Here is an 18,347-nt window from a genome sequence, read left to right on the forward strand (position 1 = left end):
ATGAAATAATATAATAATTTCTATATTAAATATACAATCTAAATTATTTATTAGTAATGTAATCACCAAGTATATTACTTAATATACAAAATGGTAACTATATAATTAATGTATCATGTAATTATTATTATACTTTTTATAAGTGCTAATTAATAGTTATAATTATGTAATATGACATGTTATGTAATTATGATCTATTATAGATATATAATGCTTTACAATATCATTATAACATATTATTATATTATTTTGAGGGCATCCTTAATGACAAGGAGAGGAAGGACCGTCTGGTTTTTGTTGTCAATTTTTTTTTTGTGAGGCACTCAGGGTTAAGTGACTTGCCCAGGGTCACAGAGCTAATAAGTGTCAAGTCTCTGAGGCCAAATTTGAACTCAGGTCCTCCTGACTCCAAGGCCTGTGCTCTACCAACAATCTGTTTTTGAAGATTATTTTCTTCAGTAGTCCACATCGCCATAGTAGCACAATTGACTGAAAGCACATAAAAGCACATAAAAGACCACATTGTGCATGTTGTTTTGTTTATTATAAATGCTGCTTCAAAGGCATGTGTGCATGGGTGTGTATTTAAAATGCAAGACTCATGATAGATTTGTCCACAGCCAACTTTGTCAGTGCTCTGCTGATTATCAGCTTCAAAGCCAAGTATAAAAAAGCACACAAGTGCTAGGTATTTAAGTGCATCATGGAGGATGCCCTGTGAAAGTCCAAGTAAAAGGGGGATTTTTAGATCAATTGAGATGTGCCCCAGGTGTTCCTCTTTACACGTGATGTTGTACTGACCACACCAAGCCCTGGAATGCCATGGGATATTCACAGAGAGATTTATGGTCATTCAAAAGACTTACCATCAACATTGGAAAAATGAAGAGAATGAAGAGTATTTTCTGAAGGTGAATGGATAGCCCATTGGGTTATCCCCACTACATATGTGATAGACAGACGCTGTAAGTGGAAAATGATCTGGGCTCTAAACTGAATAGGAAGAGTGAACTTGGATGGGGTGCTTTTGGGAAACTGTAGTGTACATTTGGGATACACAGAAAGGTGAAACCAGTCCCTCCCTCCAGGAGTTTATATTTGAATGGTCATATCAGAATTGATCCTTTCATAATTCACCATTTTCTCTAGTATGTTTCCTTTTGTACCTCCTCCTCTATCAATAAAGAACCACACATCATATTTATGTGAGATTTTCATGAATTGGATTCTAATCTGAAAAGCAGCAAGTGAGGAGGGGTCAACTGTCACTTTTCATTTAAGGATGTCATAACTTGGAGTCAGGAAGATAAAAGAATTGCTTAAAACCATTCAGATAGGGGCAGCTAGGTGGCGCAGTAGATAGAGCATCAGCCCTGGATTCAGGAGGACCTGAGTTCAAATCTGACCTCAGACACATAACACTTACTAGCTGTGTGACCCTGGGCAAGTCACTTAACCCCACTGCCTAGACAAAAACAAACAAACAAAAAACCATTCAGATAGTCAAAGATGTACCTGAAAATGAAGCTCAGATCTTTGGTCCTTTCATTTATTAGACATAATGTTTTAGTTTTTATTTAAGTTGGTTTTATATCAGGGCATTGCTTAACACATACCAACCAATTTTAAGGAAAGTCAAGGTAAGTGGATTTTGTCAAGGAAATATGTAGGAATAAAGACTGAATTTGGACATTTGTTATTGTGTCCTTCCCTATTTCTGTCAAGGTTTCTAACAGGTCTCTTTTCTCTCAAAATGCTTTTTAGAGAGGAAATCACATATGAAAAATTACATGAATTTAGTGTTCAGACTGAGACTTTATTTATATAACTCAGGAAGTTCAGTTTCCCAGGGTAACCCTAACTTTGAAAATATACTATTCATTAAAACTGGGCCTTTCACATTACATGATTGTATAGCCCCTACCAAGTCAACATTTTATTTGAAAATAAGAGCATAAATGTAACACACTTCTGTCTAACAGAAGACTAGCACATCTGGAATTTTCTAGATGACTATGAAAAGAGATTTAGAAAGGCACAGGAGAGCTATACTATACTCTGAAATTCATGACTGGTGTATATTGAAATATTTATCTCCATTAAAGTATATTTTAATAAGTATTTAATGAAAGGAAATTGAGGACCATAGAGAGAATATAAGTATTCAATTTACTCAGGGGGTACTACTATCATTCATCTCAAAACCCAGCAGACAGTGGGTAGGGAAGCTAGACACACCATGAGGCCTGAATTTGAATGCAAGACTCACTTTCTTCATCTTTAAAATTGTGAAAACAATATTTGTCATTTTTTATCCCACAGGGTTTCTGTAAGAACATTGCCTTGTATAGCACTCCCTTTGCTATGCATGATAGAGAGTCCTTCCTCCCTCTTCCCTCATCTTCCTGAAGAGCTCCATGGATATATTAAAAGGCTAATCAATCTCCCCTCCCCTGTGAAGGTATAAAGGACAACTGTCTGAGCCCAGAAAGGTCAAAAGCCATGAGCTTATGAACTCCTAGACAAGGTTATGTCTGGGAGGGGGATAAGGTCCTATACCAAAGAAAGAAGACACAAACTAGAGATGAACTCAGTTTTTGGAAAAACATTTTTGGAGTTGCTTAGACATGACTTTTTCAAAAAATAAAATTATAATGTTCTTGCTTCTCCTATTTTACATCATTCCTTAAAGAAGACACTGAGTTCATGAATGATGAACTTTAGAATAGCTACTGTGAAGGTCTCTAAGGCAAATTCTGGTTGTGTGAGTCAGTGGGAGCTGCTATTCCTCTACAGAGCAAGTCTGGCATCATCGTGGAGAGGAGGTGGCCTCAGAACCAGGAAGACCTGGATTCAGGTCTCACTTCTAACTGGCTGTGTGATTCTGAACAAGTCACTTAACCTCTGAGTACTCTAGGCAACTCTCTAAAATTATAAAGCAAAGAGAGGGTGCCAACCTGAACTAGTAAAGGGAGTTTCTTTACCTAGGAATTCCCTATATCAGTGAAATCATAGGTCCAGTCCTATTTCTCTCCAATGATGAAGAGAACATCTCTCCATGACTGCCCACCCTATGTAATTATTGTCCACATCCTCTTATACACCAAAAGAGGATGCTGACCAAATGAATCAGAAGGTCTTCTTCTTTTTCTCCTGACATTACAAATGGAATATTTGGTGCATCATACTTTATGTCTGTCCGTCTGTCTGTCTGTCTATCTATCTAGTTATCTATCTATCTATCTATCTATCTATCTATCTATCTATCTATCTATCTATCTATCTGTCTGTCTGTCTGTCTGTCTGTCTGTCTGTCTGTCTGTCTGTCTGTCTGTCTAGATACCTGTTTGTTGAAAAAGGTTAGAAGGTTATCCTGGTTAAGAATATCACAGAAATCTGAAAAAAATAGAAGTTTGATCCATGAGGATTGAACACAAATCTAAAATGTGCAGTGTAAATTTGTTATACTTTGGGAAGAATCATTCAAGATGTCTTCAAATAAAATTTAGTGTTATACTCACATGTTATATGCACCAGGAAATTTAAAAAACACAAATCCAACCACTATTATAGGCATGTCTGGGGTATTACACAGGTGCTAAATTTTATAAGATGCAGATTTCACAGCCATAAAGAGGAAGAGCCAAATTTTAAGCCATATTAAATAGTTTAAGATAAGAGCATATTGAAATAATTTCATGTTTAAAAGAACAGAACATGATGAAGTAAGAAAGAGGACTAAAATAAGGAAGCTATGAATGGATGAAAAAATATTTACGTTTAAACTCAAAGGACCTGGATTCAAATCCAGATTCTGCCCCATGTAGGGTGTTTTCTCTCAGGTTCAGATTCCTCATCTGCAAAATGGCAATAATAATATCTTTATTTCCTACCTCACAGGTTTATTGTGAAAAAAAACATAAGGTACCAGATCAACATCAGCCTCTATTATATCAAAAAAATCTGTGAACTCTCTTTTCACTGGCATTCTGGCAAAAAATGAAAAATAAAACAAAACCAAATCATTCCTTTATCTGCACCTTCCATTGATACTTAATAAATCCTAGAATCCCATCAGTATTATTGTTCCTGATTTATCTCAACTGGACTTCTTATGGCTCTAATGGTAAAATGAGGAAGGAAACAAACAAGCAAACCACTACATAACTTGCATTTAGATATTGCTATAAGGTTTGAAAATACTTTTGCTGATGAGGAAACTGAGGTTCTGAGAGGTTCCATAGAGACTTGCTGATGTTTTTGTTGATATTTATTCATGTACATGTTGTCTCCACCAACAGAATGTAAATTCCTTTAGAGCAATGATTGCTTTTAATTCCTAGTACATGGTACAGCACCTGGCACACAGCCTAGGTACAATGCTTACTTATTTAAATAACCTGTCCATAATCCCAAACAAGCATCTGAGATGGGTTATGAACCCAACTCTCTGGGACTCCATTTTCAAGCAGTTTTCATTACCTCATATAGCCTTGGTCAGGTCTACTGAATGTCTCTGTTTAAGAACACAGAGATTCTAGAATTAAGATAGCAGGTTTATATAGGAATTTGGGACTAGAATCACAGAATTTTGAGGCCCTCAGAGGCTATCTAATCCAATCTGTATTTAATGATACATTCTTAAAATCTGTACCTGACAAATATCTTCCAGCCTTTGATTGAAGACCTTTTTTGGAGGAGGAACCCACTCCCTCCTAAGGCAACTCATTCCACTTCTGGATGGCTCTAATTTTTAGGAAGTATTTCCTGCTCTGAAGTCTAATCTACCTCTCTGCAGCTTCCACTCTTAGCTCCTAGTTTTGCTTTCATCTCCAGTCATCTATATCTTGACACTGATCTATATCTTGCCACTGGAGCCAGATGGCTCTGGAGAGGAAAGTGAGGCTGGTGACCTTGAACAGCCCTCCTTCACTTAAATTCAATTCATTTGCAAGGCATGGCATCATCTTCCTGATGTCATGGTTCTCTTCCAGAACGAAGGACAAAAAACAGTCCTTTTTCCACATGAAAAGTCTTCAAATACTTAAAGACAGCTATCATTTCCCCTGTCCCAATCTTCTTTTAAATATCTCCAATTTCCTCAACCGGTCTCATACAACACCATCCTGGTTGCCCTTTCTTGGATGCTGTAACCAGCAACCAGAACCAAACAAAGAATTCTAACTGCAGTCTTCCCAGCGCAGAGTAATAGAAGTAAAAACAAAGACAGTAATTGCTAGCATATATCTAGCACTTTAAGTGATTATATATATATATATATATATATATATATATATATATATATATGTATGTATTCGTACATATATATGTATACATACATATATATAAAGTGCATTACATATGTCTATTTATTTGAGCCTCACAACAAACCTCTGAAGTAGGTACTATCCTCATTTTACAGAGGAGAAACTGAGTCTGAGAGAGGTTAAGTGACTTGCCCAGGGTCACAGAGCTACTGACTGAGGTAGGATTCAAACTCAAGTCCTCCTGACTCTAAATACATCACGCTTTTCACCTAAAGGCCGGCAAGACAGTCACTTTCTTCGTCCTAGACACCATGCTCCATTAAGATTGTATAACCTGTTTTGTCCACTATGTCCCACCTTTGATTATATGCACAGTCTATGAAAACTTAGAGATCTTTTTTTTTTTGACCAACTGTTACGTGACTATACTTTCCCTAAGTGGACTCCTGAATCTGGGTTTCTGAACCCAGTTGTAAGACTACAATTGTGCAAATATGTTGAGGATTTCATCATATTAGATTCAGTTCAATATTCTACCCTGTTGTTATTTTTTCAGATTCTGACTTTGCCATCATCCTAGGATGGTTTTGTTTTAATAAGCTCATGCTTAAAAAAAACACCCAAAAAATTAAAAAAAAAAAACTCAAAGCAACTAAGTGACTTTACAGCATTAAGTTTTCACTAATGTGTACAGGTATTGGGCAACATTCAATGGAGACTCTTTTAAATGGGCCATTCTATCTTTTAAAAAAAACTTATTTTTTTAAATTAACAAATTTCTTTTTCTTTTTCCCAGTTCTCCCTCTCTTTTGGAAAAAGAAAAAGAAAAACAGAATCTTTATAACAAATGAGCCTAGGCAAGCAAAACAAATTCCTGCCTTGTCCATGTCCAAAAGCGTGTGTTTCATTGCTCCATATTTAGCCTATCACCTCTCTGTCAGAAGGTCAGAAGGTGGGTAGCATGCCTCATCATTGGTCATCTGGAATTGTGGGCCACACTTTCCAATGTATTGTTCTTCTCTCCTCCTCCCCCTACCCCAGCCTCAGTTTCTGTAGAGAATTACTGATTTTCTTTGGGAAAATGTCAAATCAGGATGATTCATCTCTCATGTTTCTTGAAAGCATGAGTCTGTTACCTCTTTCATGGGAGGTCCCTGCAAGCTCAGGAAATTAAAGAAATAATACATTTTTCTCACCAGTTGACAAAACCAGAACCCAGGACAGAATACTGAATACTAAATACCACAGGCTAATTAAGGACAGATCCAGAGACTTCAGATCCTGTCTTCAGAACAGGTCCCAGACCCCAGTGTTTACATCACATGCAGATCCAGGCCTTGGCCCCACTTAATCCATCCCTTCTAAATATTCAATAGATTGTTTCTTGTTTTCTGAATCCAAAGTGGAAATGACTCATAAGGAAAAAAATTAACAGGCTTTCCCTTGTGTCCATGATTAAATATATTTCTCTAGTGAACCATTAAAAAATAGTATAGTCCTAATAGCCTTACATCCTGCACTTCATACCACAAAAAATTTGTATTAAGGAAAGGATAAGTGATTTTTCTATTTTAACTTGCAGAATGCTAAGAAACATTGTTCTAGATTCTTAAAAATTCAATATCTCCTAACCAAAAACCAAAATCTTCCAAGTGAGAATGCTACATAAAGTTATATTTAATGCTCAGACAGTATGCTGGAAAAATCATTGTCCTTTAAATAAAACCTGCATTCTAATCCAATTTTTCCACTAAATTGTTGTGACACATGGGGTAAATCATAAATTCATTGGATTTAAAGGTCATAGGGTCATAAATTTAGAGCTAGAAGAGACTTGGAGACCATCTCGTCCAATGTCCTCATTTTACAAATGAAACTGAGGCCCAGAAAAAGAAAGTAATTTGTCCAAGGTTACACAAGAAACAAAATGGTGGAACTAGGAGCTGGAATTAGGTCTTCTCTGAGTAAGCTCAGTACTCCTACAAGGCACCATCTTAGTTTATAGAGCATATCTTTGGAGCAGAAGAAGTCAAGTGACTCACTAAAGGACACACAGCTAGTTAGTCTCAGAGATTCATGACAGTATCAGCATTCAAATCTGTGTCTTCTCCAAACATTCTAGACTCCAATTTCCTCCTTCATAAATGGAATGGGAAGTGATGTAGGACATATTACATTTATGTAGCACTTTAAAGTTTTCAATTATGTGTTATTACTCAAAACAGTTCTGTGAGGTGGGGAGTGGAAATATAATCTGTTTTTATAGACAATCAAGGCCTAAAGATAATGCTAAACAGAGAGTAAATATGAGAGCCAGGGTTCAAGTTCTGTTAAACCCAACGAGAAGCAATCTTAAAACCTATTCCTGCCTACACCACGGGTAGAATCATGTAAGCCCAGACAAAAGGAACAATAATAAAATTGCTGACCCCTTCCTAAGAGTCCCAATTGAATTTCTTTTATACTAACTCAGATGAAAGTCTATTTTTTGGGGTTCATTCAGATTCATGGAGTAAATTTAATTTTCTAAAAGGTTTTTATTCAATCTAATCTAATGTGTGCTGCTGAGACAGGAGAACATTTGATGGAAACACACTGAATACAATTTCTTCAATATTCCTCGCTATTCTTGTGTAATAGGGAAATGTATTCTACCATCAGAGGTGCTTCAGAATATATGGCACCACTGAAAGAAATGACTTCTGGGGACAATTAAAGTGTGACTGGTCTGTGGTGGTCCATAAAATCTGTCCTGATTTTCCAAGACTGCTATTTTCCTTCACTTGCTCTTGCTCAGATCACTGCTTTATGTAATGGCATAATATTCACATGGATTTAATTTTCCAACACTCCCTAAAATGGCACTTTAAAACCATCATTTCACAGAGGTGCTAATGTAGGCATATAGGAGTGAATGCATATATGCCAACATGTGACAGAACCAAGAATTTCAGATATTAGCAGCCATCTCATCCAATCCACATTAAAAAAAAATGGTCAATCAGTCTCTTCTTGAAGGCCTCCAATATGGTACCACCAACTCTTTCCTGAGGCAGATAGCCCATTCCACTTTTAAATGCTCTTAATGTTGTCTAGTCCCAACATACTAGTCTGGTTTCTTTTCATATAAGTCTAAAGTTACTTATTTGGGACTTAACCCATTGACCTGGGTTCTGCCTTCTAGGACCAAGCAAAACAAATCTATTCTCTCTTCCAGATGACATCCTTCACATAATTGAAGAAATTTTTCATCTTGGTCTTCTCTTTTCTGGGCTAAATGTCCCCGGTTCCTTCAACTGATTGTCACATAGCAACTGAGTGGAGGTAATTCACCTTTTCTCATTGCCTTCCTATAGAGAGAAGGTACTGAGAACTGAGAGATATCTGGGAAGGTGTTAGTTGGTAGAACCTGATTTGAACCTTATAAGAGGAGAAGGATTTTGATAAATGGAAGCAAGTAAACATGGCAAACAATGTATGTAATAATGCTCAGAGGTGGGGAATGGGATACTGAGCTCAAAAAGCAATTGACAGTCCAATTTGCCTGGAATGCCAAGTATGTGGAAGGTCGTAATGTGATATAGCTCTGGAAAGGCGGGTTGGACCCAAATTGCGGAAAGCACTAAATACCAGGCAGAAGAGATTACATCTTATTGTAGCATACTGTTGTTGTTTTTGATCAGGGTAGTGATGTGGTCAGCCTTAAGAAGATTATCGTGGTGGCTGTGTAGAAGATGGATAAGAGAGAATTTCTACTGAAATGTCCATTTGAGGAAGTGCCCATGTCCAGTCATGCTCATTTGTCACCCAGGTTAGCTGGTTAACTTTCTTTTAAAAATTTTCTTGGATTTCTTTTTCCCCCTCTAATTTTCCCTATATCTCTTTTATTTGATTTTTGAATTCCTTTTTAAGTTCTTCCAAGAACTCTTTTTGGACTTGTGACCATTTGATGTTTCTCTTTGGGATAGGAGTGGCTTTTTTTTTTTAACTTCAGTATCTTCCTCTGAATATGAACCCAAATCTTCTTTTACACCAAAGCAGCTATCTATGGCCAGGTTCTTTTACCTTTGCTTACTCACTTTTATTTATATTTTGTTTTATTTTATTTTTAGTAGCTCATTATTATAATCACCCATCCTCTCCCACAGCCACAGCCCAGGATCACTTCTGGTCAACACCACTAGGCCTGGCTTCCAGAAACAGCGGAAAAACAAGGTCCAAAATCTTAAGGAAGAAAATAATTCCTTGAAAACTAGAATTGGGCAAGAGAAATTGCATGACATTAATAAAATATCAAAAAATAACAAAACTAGAAAAAAACAGAAGAGAATCTGAAACATCTCACTAGAAAACTAACTGATCTGGAGAACAAATCAAGAGGAGACAATACGAGAATCATCTGACTAACTTAAAAATTATGATAAAAAAGAATCTAGAAACAGTATTATAAGAAATTATTAAGGAAAATTGCCCTGAAGTTCTAGGACAAAAGGGTGATGTAGAAATAGAAAAAAAATCTACAGTTCACCACCTGAAAGAGATCCCAAGAGGAAAAATCATAGGGATGTCATAGCCAAGTTTCAAAACTCTCAGGTTAAGGAGACAATATTTCAAGCAAGAAGGAAAAAAAAACTATTTAAATTCTGTGGAAATACAGTCAGGATTTCACAAGACCTAGTAGCTTCTACTCTTGAAGTTTGTAGGTCTTGCAACATTATATTTTGAAGAGCAAAAAAGCTGAGGTTGCATCCAAGAATAACTTAACCCAACAAAATTGAATATAATCCTGAATGGAAAAAAAAATGGAAATCTGATGGACTGAAAGACTTTCAAGTATTTGTAATGAAAAGGCCAGAATTTAATGGAAATTTAAAATAAATTGAAAAAACAAAAAATAAAAAATAGAAATAGCACAAGTCAGATCCTGACTCTCCTGACTCCCTACCCCCACCTCCAACCACCTCCCCCACTGCTGTTCAGTTCAGTTTATGAGTTGTCTTCTCCCATTAGAACATAAGCTTTTTGAGGGCAGGGACTATTTTTTTCCCTTGCTTGCATTTATATCCCTAAGTGTTGAATAGTGCCTGGTACAAAGTAAGTATTTAATAAATGCTTTATCAATCTTTATCTACTAAGGTTACCATTTTAGGATATCTTCTTGAATCACTTCCCTCATTTATTGTACCTGGCTATGTTTCAGCTTGGTACTGAGCACACTTTCAAAAGAAAGAATGTTAAAGTTGGAGTCATCTTTAACTTCTCTCCTACCACCACACTGGAAATAGAGGCTTGGTAATAGTTATTTTAAGAGAAATTGGCGTTGGAATTGGAAGGACTGGGTTCAGGTCCCATCCCTGGTTCACTTCCTACCCTGGATAAGTTACTCAGCTTTTCTAAATCATTATTTCTTTAGTGCTACTTAAATAGGATTATCTCACATTAAAACTACTTAAGAGTACACAAAAACCTACACAGAGGATATTATCTTTCCCTTGACCTAGAGTGAGGGGGAATAAGACAATATTGTATTATTTTCCTATTTTCACTGTGCTCATTTGGAAAAATCAAACCTTGGCTCTGGACCAAGACTCATTGGGAAGGACTCTGATGGTATTTTTCTAGCATGTATTTTATAGAGAAACAAATCAACTGAGGACTTGGTCCCTACAATGTGCAGCATAATAATGCATGACAATGGCTGCTAAGGAATCCCAATAGGCAGGGTACGTGACTAACATGCAGATGGTATTAGCAATAATATTTCACTGACAAGCTAACTTATGAATTAAAACATGATCATATAAGTTTTCCTTTTAAAAATATTGTATTTTCTTCATGTAGGGATTGTTTCATTCTTTATCTTTCCAGCCCCAAGGATGGTATTCATAGTACATACTTACAAAATGCTTATTGATTGAGAAGAGAAAGGATATTAAGGCCTTGTAGTACTAGAAGTGTGAGTTGCTTTGGTCACACATAAACTGTACATGTCTGCTTCCTTACCACTCTACTCTAAATTTGTTTATACTCTTCCCACAAGCACTGTGTGTATTTGTGGGAAGATGTACGCCATATTTTGCAGCTACTACCCTCATTATTTTATTCTAGTCTTTACATTGAACTAGTTGTGATAACTGATTGACTATGAAAGAAAAATACACTGGTAGGGGCTCATGAGTTGTAAGTTTTAGACTGACAGACCCACAGACCCACAGAAGTACCCTTGAGCCCTAAGGTTGCCACTCTCTGAAGAGAGTGCCTAACCTATGAGTGAGAGTGTGAGTTAGAGGGAGTAAGTCCCAAAGAGGGTGATACACTATGAGTCCACATTTGGCTCTCTTCTCTATTACTAGGGGTCATACTCCTTGAAGCTTCTTGAACTTGGGTTCAAATCCTTTCTCTGACACTAATTCAAAACACTTTACATCTTGGAACCTCAGTTTCTTCATTTGTAAAATGGGGATGGGTGGACTTGAAGTCATTGAGGTGTCTTCAAGGTCTAGGTCTATGATCTTACTATCTAGCCAAATATCCTTTCATCCTTTGCAATTTTCTTTGAGGTCTATTTCCTCCTGATGAGATGCACTGGAACACATAATGAAGATTCAAGTTGATACCCACCAAAAGGAGCCTAAAAATGAATAGTGGTCTTCAGAATCAGTGTGTTTCACTTTAAACAAAGCCAAGATATATATTAAGGGCTTGCCTTAGACATGCCCAGATCACCTAACATGGTGGTACCCTGCATCCTGTGTTTTCCTGCCACATAGGTGAGTATGGATAGTATCCTTTGATTGACTGTGTAGCCAGAACAGACCGTGACTCTCTCTCTCCTGCTGCTTCCAGAGGGTGAAAATAATTTCCAGTCCTGTCCCACTCTTTGTGACCCCATTTGGGGTTTTCTCGGTAGAGGTACTAGAGTGGTTTATCATTTCCTTCTCTGGATTGTTCTACAGATGAGGAAACTGAGGCAAACAGGGTCACACAACTAGTAATCCAACTCAATTCTTTCATCTTACAATTGTGGACATTGAGAGGGGTTAAGCAATTTGCCCAAGGTCCCACAACTAACAAGTAGCAGATTTAGGGTTTGAACCCATATCTTCTGGCTCTAAATTTTGCATCCTTTCCATTGTCCCATGCTGTCTCTGGCTCCAGATCCATGATCCCATGATTCACAGTGGGATTTTTTTTTAAATAACAAGTTTTCAGAGTACAAAAATCTGAGTCCCCTTCTCTTGACTAACATGTGAACCATCCTCACTTAAGACCTTGTCATCTCTCACTTGGACTATTGTAATAGCCTCCTAAGCAGTCTCTCTGTCTCCAATTTCTCCTCTCTTAAACACAGCGACCAAGCAAATATTCCTAAAATAGTTCTGACCATATCAGCCCCCTGCTGAAGAAGATTCAGTGGCTTCCTATTACCTCTGGAATAGGAATCAAAAGAACTTCAAAGTGTGGCTCTAACCCATCTTTCCAGACTAATCTCAAGAATTCCACATTCTGATCAAACAGACCTACTTGCTGTTTTTCATATGCAATTGTCTATCTCCTATTTCTGTACCTTTGTACAAGTTCTCCATCATACCTGGAACACAATCCCTCTTTACCTTTGCCTTTTATAATTCCTGACTACATCTAAGGCTTTCCCCAATATGCCTAGTTGTTAATCCCTCCTGCCTTCTCTGCTCCCACCTAACTCCACAAATATATACTTTGTATGTATTTTCTATTGACTTATTTAAACATCTCTTTCTCTCAAGTAGAATATAAGGTCTTTGGGAGCAAGACACCATGTCATTTTTTGTACCTTCAGTGCCTAAATTCTTAGCAAGTGAGGGTGATTTATAAAAATGCTATTGACACACAAACTGTCATGAATAAATCTGTTGTGTAAATCAATGTCCACCTGTAATTGATTCCAGAAAGAACATTTAAATACTAGTCAACATGTGTTGAGCGCTCTGAATTTTAAAAGTACTTTGCCATGATTTATCTCCTCTGTTTTTCCCAGTAACCCTTGGAATAGGTAGGGTAGGTATCATCATTATTACTAACTATTAGAAATGTGAGGCTCCTGCCTTCATGCCAAGGGTAATGGCTATGCCAATGAAGGAAGTTTAGTTTCTTTCAAAGTATAAAGAAGCAACAGATTGGAAAGGCTCATGATAAACTCAACTATCCCTTGAACAATGACATTTCAACTAAGCCCCCCAGCTTGGATTGACCAAATTAGGGAATTAACTGGGTCTGAAAAGCTAAAAAGAGGAAGAAAGAGACTGGGGGGTGGGTGGGAACATGCTTCAAATCACCTCCAACTGAGACTGAAACTGGTTCTTTGAGGGATAGAGCATCAGAGCACACCAACATGGTAGCATGATTCATTTAGGAATAAATTGAGTAGTTATATTTAATGACATTTCTACTTGAAATGATATCTAGCTAGGGATTGCAGGGAGATGGGATTAGGCTACTTGTCATTCATATATTATATCCTAGGCATTATGTATAAATTCAAGGAAGGTGGAATGTGCTACTTTTGCTAATAAGTATACTTTTTTGCCAGACTTTGCTCATAAGGTATTGCATCATATATGTAAAATCCATACATAGATAAAATTATGAATAGGACTAGGTAACTAGTTGGGGCTAAGTATTCTCCCAGTCCATTTCCCACACTCTGGCTTTCCTTGCTTCTCCTTCTAGCCTTATTTTATGGTTTGCTACTATAATGTTTCTTTAGCTATTGCCCTATTTAATTCCATAACCAGGAGGCAAGGTGGTGCAATGGATAGAGCACTGGACTTGGAGTTAAGAAGATTCATCTTCCTGAGTTCAAATCTGGCCTCAGACACTTACTAGCTGTGTGACCCTAGGCAAGTCACTTAACCTGCTTACCTCAATTTTTCTCATCTATAAAATGAGCAACCACTCCAGGGTATCTACCAAGAAAACCCCAAATGGGGTCATGAAGAGTCAGACACAACTGAAAAATGAATAACAACAAGAAAATCTCATAATCCTTTGGCTTTCCATTATTCCTGTCCTACAAATCTTCATTCCTGAATAAAACTCATCCATTCAGTTTTCTCACTTTTGCTCCGGCACAGGTGAATATTAATGCATAAAGTAAAAAAGTGGACCTGATTTTATCAATTAGAAATTCATAATATATAACCTCATTTGGGTCCTTGTTGCTGGCTGCTTGATAATCTTTCTACTGTAACCTTGCTGACCTCTTAAATCTTTCTCCAAATCGCTGGTTTTGAATGATTCCTTCTCTCCCCTCACAACTAACTACTGAAGACTTAGTTTCCCCCTTCCTGAGAAGTCTGAAGCCGTCCTCCATGGAATCACTCAGATGCGCTTCTCAATTCTTTGAGCTATGTCAGCATCACTGTCCTCACTCTCCTCCTTCACAGAATAACTCCCCACAAAGGTTCGACTCTCTTACCACCATTGCATACTGTCTCCTCCTCAAGGACCTCTCATCTCCCACACGTTTTGATCTTTTTCTGGGTACTTTGACTCCTTTGTATTTGTCTACAAATATATCCAAGTCTCCATAATGCTAAAAAAAAAAAGAAAAAGAAAGAAAGAGGGAAACAAAGAAAGGAAGGAAGGAAGGAATAAAGAAAGGAAGGAAAGAAAAAAGAAGGGAGGAAGAAAGGAAAAAAGGAAGGAAGGAAGGAAGAAATAAAGGAAGGAAGAAAAGAAAGAAGGAAAGCATTGGACTAAATTGGACCTTGCTTGTGTTATGGTTTCCTTTGGCAGTCTAGTGATGACTGTAATGTCTTAGAACAATGTTTTCAAATTCATAAAACTGGATACATGGGAATAAAAAGGAAATTAATTATATTGGAATATACTTATTGATTTTCTTTTAGGTTCACAGATTACAGGTTAAGATGCTCTGGATGAGACAAACTCTAAGGATCCTTCCAGTGTTGAAATTCTGTGATGCTATCTGTCCTTTGGAAGATATCCCTTTAACTACCATTGATATATAACCTTGAGAAAAATATTTATTGTTACAATTAAATTGCAATTCAGTGTGTCACTGAAGTCTTCAGCTTCAAGGGAATTAAGACTGCATTAAGACTTTTGGGACTCTTTATATAACTACCTCTATCTCTATCATCTAAATCTCTATCTGTATATACCTACAATTAGAATACAGCCTTTAAAGCAAGTGTTCTTAACTTGTTTAGTCAGACACCCAAATGGTTGCTAGATTTCTAGGGATCTGTGAACTTGACAGGGAAAGAAATGACATCTTTATTTTCACTACCCTCTAACTGAAATTTAGCATTTATTTCACCTATGAATATTTTAGAAACATTATCCTGAGTAGAGGTCATAGGTACCCCTTCCTGTGCTTCTGACTTTTCAAGCTTCAATACCATGACTCTAGCTGCCTGGAACCTCCATTAAGTACCTGGGGTCTCCTTACTCTGGAACATTCATCAGTTCCTATGGCTTTCTCACTCTGGAACATTTCTCCACCAGACTAGCTCCTTCTCCCATTGGTGAGTGTCTCCCAAGGCCTTCATTTTGGGAAGGACCCAAGCCCTCTTCAGCTCCTTGGGACATAGATAGTCTTTCTTTTTGCTTGTATTTGTATCCCCAGCACTTAGCACAAGTGCTTTAAAAATGCCTACTGTCTTCACCAGTTTGACAAAGGGGTCCTTGGTACAAAAAATTTTAAGAGCCCTTGTTCAAATGGTTTTTGCCCTTAGATTCTTGTTCCTGATAATATTTTTCATTTCTCCTTTGAGCCTCAATAGTACCCAACACATTATTTGAACCCCCATATTTTGATAATGAATTTTTGTTTCACATCATAATAGATATTTCATACTCACGACATACAAATTTTACAGGAGAAATTTATAGGGCAACAATTTTTAAAGTTACAGATAAACAAAAAGGACACAACTACTTCTCCCATTAGGAGCCCACAGATAAAAGAACCAACAGGTTTAAAATCAAAAGCCTTTCCACTATTGAAAGTGTTTTGAGGTGTAACAGTTCCTCGCTGTGAGAGAACTAGCTTTGAGACCTTGGACAAGTCACTTAACCTCTCATTGCCCCCAAACAACTCTCAATAAATTACAACAGAGTTGCCATCTGCATCAATGGCGGCAGTTTATTCCAGGAGTTTCCAACATCAACTAAATCACAAGTCTGGAATTTAAAAGAAAAAACATTTCTAGCTATCCACACCTGTGGTGGAATTTCACACCTCTTCAAGGAAATCGCAACCATACTTGAATTTAATCTATCTTACAACAGCAAACTATGGAACCAAATTGTGTCTCCTACTCCCTCCTTTTGCATGTTTCTCTCCCTTGTGTGTCTCTGTCTCTTGGCTTCCTTGCTCTCAGTTCCTCTTTCCTCTCCAGATTTCTTTTACCACCTCCCTCCTCTTCTTGTCCTCCTTACCCCTCACTGCCCCCCTTATCTTAAATGGCTCCCATATGGAACTGCAATATCTCATTGGTATTTTTTGTACTTTTATGATCATTATTCCTAAATCAAAAGCAAGAAAACTAGACATTTTATATGTAGCAGAGGTGATTCCATGGAGCTTAACACGGATCTGGTTCTATGCAAAGGGGGATGCACATTGGCTTCTTGTTTTTTAAAAGACACTAGGGGTGGATGGCTAATGTTCAACCAATCTCCTCCATCCAATGGCCGAAATCTTGTAATGGCATCATTGTGTACTGCTTTCTTTAGATAACCCCTTTAGGAAAACTGCTAAACATATATGCAGTATATGTATGCATATATGTGGATATATATGCGTGGGTATGTATATGTGTATGCATGCACATGTATATATATGTGTGTGTATTGTACATGTATGTTTACATGTACATGTGTGTTTATATTATGTATATATAAACACGTCCATAATATAAACACACAACAGGAAACAACCGTTTATTAAGCTTTATTAATTAATTAATTTACTAAATCATTTACTTCCTATGTGCTGAGCACTGTGCTATATACTGGGGGTATAAATAGATACATATATATCTATATATTTGTGTATGTATGTATATGTGTGCATGTATATATATCTGTGTATCTATATATGTATGTATATATTTATATACACGTTAATATATATTTCTCTAAGAAAATAAAATATACTTGCTTTTAAATTTTATAACATGCTATCATGTTTGTCATTTGGTTTTCATATATATACACTTTTCATATATATACATATATACACACACACACATGCACACACACACTCTTTATAAGGTCCTAGTGAGAGTTTATGCTAGCTTTATAATTTCGTGGTCTCTTGAACACAGTACTCACTCTTGGTTGAATTTCAAAAATAAGGTCATTTTGACTCCATTGATTTTTCTCTTTTTTTAGTCCTTCTCTGGTCATTAGACAACTTTTACATTGCCACATGTAAGAACTGGAAACTGCAAAGGACTATTCACGTATAGCAAAAACATATCTTCTCCAATCGACTTTCTCTTGAACCACAAGCTTTTCAAGACCAGCTTGAAGCACGACTGTGCAAGGTGATAATCACAATTATAATGCTGCCCATTAGGTTGCCTCTGAAATATTCTAGCTTTCAGACATTTTTAGAATAGGAAAAATCTGAGGTACTTGCCATTAAGCCTTGTTCTCCTGGTTTTCCCGGTTCACCCTTAAAAAAGAATTTAAAAATCAATATTATTAGTATTGCATGCATTAAATGTCTAGTTCATGTGCCTTTTCAGTAATGATGTTTCAACAACCACTGAAGCAAAGCACAGAGAACAGTCCCCGAAATACATGTGGCAACCACATGAAGATACATTTTTTTTTTTCTGATTCCACTGCATTCTAAAACACTCTAATTTCAGGTACAGAAACAATGCATGTAAGAGAGCTACTTTAAAACTATCCTGTAGTCGTCTTTTAATCTAACAAAAGCACATAGTTTCCATACAAGGTCAGCTCATAGTTATAGAGTTATAGAAATGGTAACTCGGTCAGATGGGGGTGACCAAGTAATAAGCTATGGAACTCAATGTTAGCAATGCTGTTGAAGTT

The 18,347-nt window shown here is 36.9% G+C and overlaps 1 protein-coding gene across 1 annotated transcript in view; it reads right to left on the reverse strand.

The window, feature by feature from the left end:
• COL25A1 (collagen type XXV alpha 1 chain) overlaps positions 1 to 18,347 on the reverse strand; it is a 563,954-nt gene that overhangs the window by 138,439 nt on the left and 407,168 nt on the right. Inside the window, exon 10 of the mRNA XM_078148267.1 lies at positions 17,923 to 17,958. Coding sequence (XP_078004393.1) covers positions 17,923 to 17,958 — 36 coding nt within the window. The remainder of the gene's footprint in view (positions 1 to 17,922; positions 17,959 to 18,347) is intronic.

The sequence above is a fragment of the Phascolarctos cinereus genome, unplaced genomic scaffold, assembly GCF_003287225.1.
Source record: "Phascolarctos cinereus isolate Bilbo 61053 unplaced genomic scaffold, phaCin_HiC Scaffold_9;HRSCAF=440, whole genome shotgun sequence".
In the NCBI taxonomy this organism is placed as follows: Eukaryota; Metazoa; Chordata; class Mammalia; order Diprotodontia; family Phascolarctidae; genus Phascolarctos; species Phascolarctos cinereus.